This window comes from Carassius gibelio, chromosome A25 (genome assembly GCF_023724105.1).
Source record: "Carassius gibelio isolate Cgi1373 ecotype wild population from Czech Republic chromosome A25, carGib1.2-hapl.c, whole genome shotgun sequence".
In the NCBI taxonomy this organism is placed as follows: Eukaryota; Metazoa; Chordata; class Actinopteri; order Cypriniformes; family Cyprinidae; genus Carassius; species Carassius gibelio.
This window is the reverse complement of record NC_068395.1, coordinates 2,534,961-2,544,612: the sequence shown is the minus strand read 5'-3', so window position 1 is coordinate 2,544,612 and position 9,652 is coordinate 2,534,961. Positions and strand designations below refer to the sequence as shown.

At 34.9% G+C, this 9,652-nt stretch overlaps 1 protein-coding gene across 1 annotated transcript; it reads right to left on the bottom strand.

The window, feature by feature from the left end:
- Nucleotides 1–269: 269 nt before the first annotated feature.
- On the bottom strand, nucleotides 270–8,199 carry LOC127946851 (N-acylneuraminate cytidylyltransferase B-like). Its single transcript, XM_052543674.1, has 8 exons — nucleotides 7,723–8,199; nucleotides 7,330–7,472; nucleotides 3,736–3,891; nucleotides 3,340–3,473; nucleotides 2,806–2,900; nucleotides 2,560–2,731; nucleotides 1,817–1,982; nucleotides 270–1,373 (listed from the first exon to the last, which is right to left on the bottom strand). The coding sequence occupies exons 1-8, from the start codon at nucleotides 7,914–7,916 to the stop codon at nucleotides 1,159–1,161; spliced, it is 1,275 nt and encodes a 424-aa protein (XP_052399634.1). The 5' UTR covers nucleotides 7,917–8,199; the 3' UTR covers nucleotides 270–1,158.
- Nucleotides 8,200–9,652: the final 1,453 nt, after the last annotated feature.

Genomic DNA, 9,652 nt, shown 5'->3' with positions numbered 1-9,652 from the left:
GTTGAAATACCTGTCTTGTAAAGTATCCTTAAATTTTTTTTTGTTTATGTCTCAAGTGAAAGTAAACAGTGGAGAAAAAAATCAGATGAGTATAATTATAATGGATGCATTGTCTCTTAAAGTGACTGCGCCTAATTTACCATCTGAAGTAATGTTAATCCAAGAAAATGAAAGAAAGAAAATCACTCACTGCTCTTGACTGAATTACTTTGAGGTTTTAACAAGAATTAATCCACAGTCAAACCCACAAATTATTCACACTCTTGACATCATTTTTGATATTATTATTTATTTTTTAGTGGGTGCAGGACACTATAGTTCATTTATGTATGTGATTATAGCAAAATAAACTGTGACATATTATACCCCAAAAGAAGACTACCAGTAAACCAAGCTTGGTAATTGGTCAAGAAAGTATAGATAGTTGTGTAAATATTTTTACACTAGCAGTTGTCTGAATTTTAGGTTCCATAGCCTTCCTTTCTTTGAAAGTTATCTGACATTATCAAGATGAATTCTGACACAGTTTAACTCGGAGTTCTTGTAATATTTTATTACCATTTTCTAATCAATAGCAAAGCAAATAAACTGATAATGATAATTATTTTTTACTTTAATTTTTACAGTGCAAACGCAGTGCTATTTTACATTTGATTATTCCGTTTCTGTACCTGGACCTACAAACTTGAAAAGAACTTAAACACTGTATAAATAGAACAAAAAATCAATTGAATGAACATACAAATTAAACAATTTCAAATAAGGCCCACTGGTACGACCTGCACTGGGGCCCCGCTGGCCCCAGCAACGGCCCTGAGTAAAAGACTTGGAGAACTACTGCTGCACAATGCTGACCATGATAAGAAATAAGGATGTTCCCTTATCACTCAGTGACTTGTGAGGACAAAGTATAAGATTAAACATTAATACATAATCATCAGTTAGGATAAGGAGTAATGACTACTGAATTTGAAAGAACATGTAAATATATAAAGATCAAATGAAGAGATAAAGCGACAACAGTAAGTATTTGCTCATAGACACACACACACACAGGTGTTTTATTAACTTAAGATAGATTCACTGTCATGTGATCACAGCGACCCAAACTGACTGTTAGGGTTATTTTGTAAAGAAATAGGAAATAGGAACTGGAATCTAGAAATTGGCCCTGTCAATGTTCTCCTGGTGCACCGGCATCAAGCTCTTTTTCTTCAGCATCAGTATGTACTCGGCAAATTCACGAACTGCTCCGTTTCCGGCGGGTCTCTGACACATATATTTGGCTGCGATGAGATCCGCCACGGGTGCATCAGACGGGACGCCGTTCAGTCCCACCTGAGACAGGATCTCTCTGTCTTCAGACTCTGAACCTGTGAGGGACAATAACACACGCTGCTCACCACAAATTCTGATCATAAAAAACTATTATAGAAAATCTTTCTACTTCACAATTTTATGTTTATTTCAATACTTGTTGTTTCGTTGTAATTAACTATGAACTTTACTAGCAAATTCCCACCATCCTGGTATTTTCAATGCTTCTGAAAAAAAGGACCAACCATTATTTTTCAAGTTGTATTTTTATTATTCATTTTTTTATGTTATTATAATTTTATTTTATTCATTTATTTGGCATTTGAATCAATCCTTAATCCTGGGTGGGGGGGGGGGGGGGTAACTGCTAATGTCATAAGTGGTATTCCAGATGAAAGGTACAAGATGTTTTGGAGTACATGAAAATCTGAAACCTGAAACACAGTAGACAGATCAAGCTTAGACCAGCTTTAGCTGGATTTTTTCATAACATTCTCACCCATGAAGGCCACTTCATCCCACCGCAGCTTCTTCTCTTTCATTAGCCACTGCACCTCAAGCCCATCCAGCTGCTCTCCAAACCTAAGGCCACAGCCGGCGAGCTGGGCGACCTTCTCCAGCAGAGCCCTGGACAGCAGCTCATTCACGCTGGTCATGAGAATCACCTAAACACACACAAGAAAAACAAACATCAGATCAAAACTTTAATATTGCATGCCATTTAAACAGACAATACATTACTCCAGTCAAATTACAAAAATGTAATCCCAGCACTCCGGATGTATGTAAAAAATGTCAAGAAGAGAAGGAAACTTTTGTACATTCCCACATGTGGAACGGAGTCGATTGTTTTATGAACAATAATAAAGGAGATAATAAGTCATATTATTATAAAAGAGACACCTCTTGACCCTGTGTATTTTGCATGTGTCCTCTGAATGCTCTTTTCACAAAATATAAGGTAGTGAATTGAAAATAACTACAGCATTACAAATTTTGTGTGTCTTTGCATCATATATTTGTATTTATTATGTAATGGTAAAATCCTGATTACTGTTCATACTTTGTTTTCAAAATAAAAAATGTGGCATGTTACAGAAAATAAAGGATTTATGAATAAATATAATTGATTGTAAATGGTAACAGGTGTTGCTACTTAATAATAATGAAAAGAAGGAGTTTGACTCATCACAAAAGATAGCAACTATATTATATTAACTGTAGCAGCCCACACAACTGTACCTCTATATTGTCTCTCTGCAGCATCTGTATGCCTGCCACGTCTCGAGCATTGATGGCCACATGGTCCTCGCCTGAAACCGATGTGAATATTTGTCCGTTCGTCAAACAGCCAGACACTTTACACAGAAACAGCCTGACCACCGCTTTCTCCTCTCGGCCAAAGTAGCCAAACCTGCAGGAAAGGGCAGCATTTCTATCTTCATTGATGCTTTCTGTCTGGCCACAGAGTTTGTCTTAACAGCTCACCTCAGAACTCTCTGCTCAGCGACAGGCCAGTCGATGTCCACATCGATATCAACGCTGTACTCAGGCAGCATTTCATAGTAGGCCATCTTCTCCAACTAACACACAGAGAACAGATCAAAATATCTGACGAGGTTTCACACACAAGTCAGTCTTTAAATTGTAGTTCAGGTAATTCCTCCATTGATGGTTCCTTTAACATCAATGTAATCTTTCCATTCCGTAAATGGTAGTGGAAATTATTTTCAAGAGTGTGTTTATGCATATCTTGACATATGATTTTTGTACTTTATTTCACAAAAAATTAAAATCCTCAAGGGCACCTCAGTCGTAGTATTGCCGGCTCAAGACTTGAACCTACAACCTTAGGGTTAGGATATGCTTATATTTACTTTAAATGTGTTAAATATACTTATTATATAGTAATATATATTATATATAATATAAATATACTAAATATTTAAATATACTTTAAATATGTTTCAGAACTCAAAAATCTAGGTACAGGTTTGTCAGCATATTTTCACAATGCCCCACCTGTTTAAGCCCGTTTTCCCAAGCCTTTCTTGTGCTAAAATAGAAAGAGCCGTTTTCATAGAGTTCTCCACGCCAATCTTGTCGTCGAGGCCTGCGTGCCACGTCAAGGTTCGGAGATTTCGGATTCTTATCATCTAATTAAAATGAAGAGACATCAGTGAAAGACATGTGAACCTTCAAACGTAGTTCCTGTTAATGTAATGGCTGTTCCTAAACATTACACAGCAACAGGGTTGAGAGCCATAAAGATTCAAGATATGATATATAAAAGTGACCTACTTTTGATTTTATGATATGCTTTTAAGTTAAAGATTGTGTGTCATAAACATCAAGCGAAATTAACCATCAAGTAACCAAGTTACAAAATAAACACATTTTGAGATGTTTTCGTGGTACCTTTCTTATCCACCTCTTCCCAGCGAAACTGGTGTCTGCGAACCACTGAAAACACATAGTCACAGCCCTGTTCAGTGATCATCTGCAGGGCTTCTCTGATGTGATGAGGATGAAGACATGGAGACGTGGCCTGAATATGACAGATGATGTCCACCTCTAAAACACCACCAGAACATAAAGAGCCAAGACATTAAAATTTAGACCTTTACTTTTATTGTCTCACATGTTACTATTTTAAAATGATGAAGAGAATAAAAAAAAATATTTATTTGTAATTGCTTTATATTCTTGTTATCCCTCTTTAAGTTACACATATTTATACTATTTACTTACAAAAACATCTCAACATACGCTGTAAAAACGTTGTGTCTTGTGTCTTTTGTGAATATATATACTAGTGCTGGGCAACGATTACATTTTTGTAATCGTGGTTATCACATTATTGTCTGTGATTAATCGCTTTGTTATGCACAAAACTAATAATGCATTTAGAAGAAGTGTATTGTGCACTTTTTCCATTTAAAAGTAGGCCTACTGCTATATAAACAAAAGTGCAATAACATTTGGATTGCAAACACTTACAGCAGTGTTCTTTTTACATAGCAGCAGTTGTATCTCATAACCTTAATGTAATGAAAAAAAAAAAATATATATATATATATATAATATATAAATATATATATATATATATATATATATATATATATATATATATATATATATATATATATATATATATATATATATATAGCTATTTGTCACTACCAGGAGATTAACGTTTTTATAAAAAATACATTTTATATTTCGTTATAGAAAAACAAGTTACGCTCAGAGTCCAGAGCCCCAATCATAACATTGTAACAGACACCTTCCTATCAGAGACCTGCACGATGGCGGGACATAAAGCAGCAGAGTGCGGCGCAGGACAACACTTGACGGGGTAGAGACTCGAGTGTGTGCGGGATGCGGGAGAATAATTAGGGTGTCCTCACACTAGGCAATTTTAACCGTGCCGGAGCGCGTTTGATGCCCAAAGCCTGGTTTGTTTGACTAGTGTGAGACTAGTGTTTAGCAGTGCCTGCATGGCTTGGTTGGAAGAGATATACATCAGTGAGTGTGAACGCTTACCGCGCCGGAGCGCAGATCTTCTGATACGTGCTGCATGATTGTGTGAATATTTCTGAGTGGAATAAGCAATAGATCTTTAAAGCAAATATATAAAGCATATATTGTGAGCATGGGCGTAGGTTTGGTCTCAGCTTTGGTGGGGACACCCCCATACCCCCCAGAATATCACAATACAGAAGTGAATACTTAATTTTATTATATTGTATCCTGATCCCGATTTACCATCCTGTATACTGTCCCTAAAGAGCTAGTATAACTGTATAATCACAAAAATGCACTCTCAAAAAATAGAAATAAAAACCTGAGACTGTGTAATGCTGGACAGCCAAAGGTTTTATTAACATAAATTATTAGGTACATTAGTATTTACACTAACAAAAAATACTCTGTCACAAGGAAAAAAATCTAAATAAATAAAAATAATAACCTTTTTCTATTATAAACACTATTTACCCTCCAGTACACTCACTACTAGCATGCATTCAATACATCATGTTTATATTTAAGAGCAATTTAAATATGAAGGGGACATGGTTTTTTAAACTTTTAACATGCGTGATTTCCTTTAATCACGCTTTAATAATTAATAGTTCATGAAGACCTCACCTGAAGCCCTGAAGGTCCAGCTACTTCTTCCTCAACATGCTCTATGACATCTTCACAAGATGTCTGAGTTTCCTATATGAACTAATGAATAAAATACACATGTATAGTATGCATTAAACACATCATGTTTATATTTCAGAGCCATTTTTAAATATGAAGGGGACATGGTTTTGTGTATTAATGTGTTGAAATTTATGTTAATCTATGTGTTAGTTTGTCTGTATGAGACTAGCAGTAAGCTAGGTCAACATGAGAATAAAATACAGATCATATTCTAACATTTTATCATTGTTGAACTATATAACATTGTTTATTATATCAAAAATAAAAAATAGTGCATTAGATTAAACTGGTAAAGGTCATAACACTTGCATATTGTTGTCCTAGATTTACTGCTTCTATTTTTCTCAATTGTAAGTCGCTTTGAATAAAAGTGTCTGCTAAATGAATAAATGTAATTGTAAATCTGTTGTGGTTTGATGCTGTCTTTCCTGTATACAAAATGGGTAATTAATTTCGTAGGCTATCCTATGGCTAGCAAGTTTAACCCTCCTAGTCCTACCAGATAGTGTTATTGGATATTATCAATTAAATAATGATTAATTATATTTTAATAACCATCAGTGTTAACTTTTGCATTTTTAACATTGCCAACACGTTTTTCCAGCACATGTGTCAAGCAATGTCAGTTCTTCATTAAACTGTGGGTGGTTTCCCTTTTATTTCTCTGCATGTAGGGTAGGCTACACTCACAAATACATTTCATAAACAGAATGTAGAAAACGCAAAATGTCTTAAATCCACCGTTTATGTTGACTGCAAGATTCTAAGTTAAGGCTAATTGACATTCAGTTGCTTGCTAATGTAGCATTCTATCATCCTGGGTAGCACATACTATCACCAGTTAATACTATTTTCCTCAGTAGAATCTGCATTTGAAAGCCTGGTCAGTCACTACTGCTAGTTTAATTTTGTGGCTAGCTAGTTATTTTGCCTACTTACACTCTGACTCTGCTTTATGAAAAAGCTTCTTATGTCCCCTTTCTTCTTCTTGGGTGGCATCTACAAAGTACAAAAAGGGGCAGAAAATATTAAAATGTTTTTACTCTGGCCTTTGTATGTGGCAGAGAGACAGCCCTGGTAACGTACCGTCGGCGTCGTCAACATACACACACACACACACACACACACACACACACACACACACAAACACACACCACCCGGCCCGCACGTGTAGCCTTTCAGATACCCCGGCCCGCCAATCAAATTACGGCGTTTCTTGTACTGTCGTCGTCCTGGCGGTTAGAATTGATCCAAATAGCAGTGCAAAGATCCATATAGCTGTTCAAAGGAAAAACTCTTGCTATATATTGGTGGGGACAAATTTGTCATTTTAAAATATTGATAGGGACTACCTAGCGTGACATGTGTTACCGGGTGTAACGACTGTGCTGACCTAGAGAGCTTCTATATCTTCATGTAATATCGGAAACCATCTATTTCCAACTTATAAAGTCATGCATATGAGCTCGCTGCATTCTTTTCTGTTAAAAATAACAGCGGACAGCGGTTTGTGAATGTTGATGCTTAGCTTAAATAATTATACATACATACATATATATATATATATATATATATATATATATATATATATATATATATATATATATATATATATATATATATATATATATATTATTTTGTTTGTTTTAGTAAAACTCCATAAATTCATACACACTTCCGCTGGAAAATTATAGCAGGACAAAAAAACAAAAACAAAAAAAACATCACTTCATGGTTTGTAATGTGAATCTAATTTTAGGTTTGTGAGGTATAAAAACGACTCGAGGTGTGTCTCACCGGGTCTCACTCGGATGAACTCCTGGATGGTCTCCAGTGAGCTGGACGAATCTTTGGACACTTCAGGACTGCGCCGATGAACTTTTGCGCCCCAGACTCTTGCGACGCGCTCGATCTCATCATGATCCGTGGAAACCCACACACTGCCAGACATAACATCACTGATTTGACTTTCTTTCTTTCTTCTTCTTAACCACCTTTTGTTCTATGTATTTTACGTACACAACGACAAAAGAGTAGAAGTCTTTTACAATCTTATTTTAAAATCCTACATCAGATTTTATTTAGAATAAGTAAGTTCTTGTCCTTTCATTAACATTCCACTTAATTTTTCTCATACACAAAAGTCAAACAAGCCTATATTATAGCCATTATATTAAAACAAAAAGTTACCTCTCAAAGACTTCTGAATCCAAGGCAGCTCTCAGAACCCAGGCGATGAGAGGAACACCGGCCAGATTCTTGATGTTCTTCAGAGGGATTCCTTTACTGCCACCGCGAGCCAGAATCAGAGCCGCCCGGTGAGGCTTTCGGGCGGACGGGTCACAGACACCTGAGATCACCTCGTCGATCATGTTACTCTCCATCGCCGCGGAAATAACACAAACACTGCTCTTTATACGGACTGGACACTTCTATATGAGAATAAATTCCTTAATTGATTAGATTAATAATTTTTAGAGATGAAATGCTGAAGTTTAATCAAACAAAGGCTTTATACGGGTCTCTCTGAATCGTAAATAAACGTCACGAGCAAACGCTGCGCTACTTCATGTGTCTCGTATCACTCTGCGATCTCTGAGACATTCATCTAAACTCGAGAAACGCAATGACAACGTGTGCTGAATTACAACAGTCACTGAGAGTGAGCAAACAGCTCTTGATAGATGTCCAAAAGCTACTATCCAGATAACGCGAGAGAAAAAAACTCTCAATAGGAAGAGGAAGAGCACCTGTGTTTTCTGTTTTCTTAGCGAAAACATTACGATAATTAAACAATTCTGGCGTATAGTAGAAATGAAAATTCTTGAACTCTGATACGAAATGTAAAAATCTTTTAAAAAGCTTGAATATGTGTTTTATGTTTTGTATCGAATTTGACGCGTTAGGCTTTTATGGCTCTGTTACTTCTCCCTAATCGCGTGGCGTCTAGGGGTTGTGTAACATATGAAACATTTAATAAATAAAGTATAATTTAAGATGCTTTACTCTGTTAAGGATATGTGATGCGTGAGATTAAGAAGCAAGCAGAAGCAAAAACTGAATTTGAACTTGCTTTTAGGAGGGAAAAAAAAATTTAAATATAACAAAACACCCAATAATGCAATAACAGTGAATCAAATACAGTAATATAAAAATACTATTGTAAACGAAGTTGCTTCAGTCCAGTAAGTGTTCACCTTGAAATATTACTGATGTTATCCTTACAAGAATACTTCTGGAATTACAATAATTTGTATAAGCTCGTAGGCCTATAAAAGAAGTATAAACTATCAATCAGATGAAATAATATTGACAATTTTGATAATTTAGAGGGCTTAAAAATTAATTGTATTTTATTTTATTAATTGTATTGTATTATATATATATTCATACCTATATATATATATATATATATATATATATATATATATATATATATATATATATATATATATAAAAATATATATATATATATATATATATATATATATATATATATATATATATATATATATATATATATATATATATATAGGTATGAATATCAACACCTTCAGTACAAATAACACTAAAAACGCTACTAAAATGCATCCTTTAGGGGCAAATACGGTAAAAATGTATACCTATTGAAAGGACATTGTCCCAGTGACTTTATTAAACAAAAGAAGGAAAGAGTGTTTGATATTAGATATTATAATTTACAGTATATTACACTCACCCACCACAAGAGAGCAGCAGTGTAACATGATTATCTAATTTTACATTAAATAGAATTTTTGGCTGGCATGTTCAAAACATCTACAAATTCCCCTAAAAGATGCATGCACAGATAATAATAGAAATGTTTAATGATGAATCTCATCATAGATTTTTGCTCATTTTTTGTCCATTGTATAAATCTAACAGGTTTTAGGAAAATATTATTTTCCCCTTCAAATTTTAATCTCAAAACCCAGAGAGTTTTAATTCTACAAGTTTAGGGTTTTCATGAAATAAAGGAGGCGGTTCAAAGACAGACCAGAGCTGATGTGTTTGATCTGTTCAATTAAAGGAAGGGTTTGAGATCTGTGCTGTAGCAGACGGAAAAGACAATCTTTTGGGTCAGAGGCCATCTTCAGCG

Excerpts from the sequence above, each read along its gene's own strand:
- LOC127946851 (XM_052543674.1), bottom strand. The coding sequence starts at position 7,916 with ATGGAGAGTAACATGATCGACGAGGTGATCTCAGGTGTCTGTGACCCG. Across the intron at positions 3,892-7,329 it reads GTTCATCCGAGTGAGACCCG|AGGTGGACATCATCTGTCAT; the intron begins GTGAGACACACC and ends GTGGTGTTTTAG. Across the intron at positions 2,732-2,805 it reads GCTGAGCAGAGAGTTCTGAG|GTTTGGCTACTTTGGCCGAG; the intron begins GTGAGCTGTTAA and ends CCTTTCCTGCAG.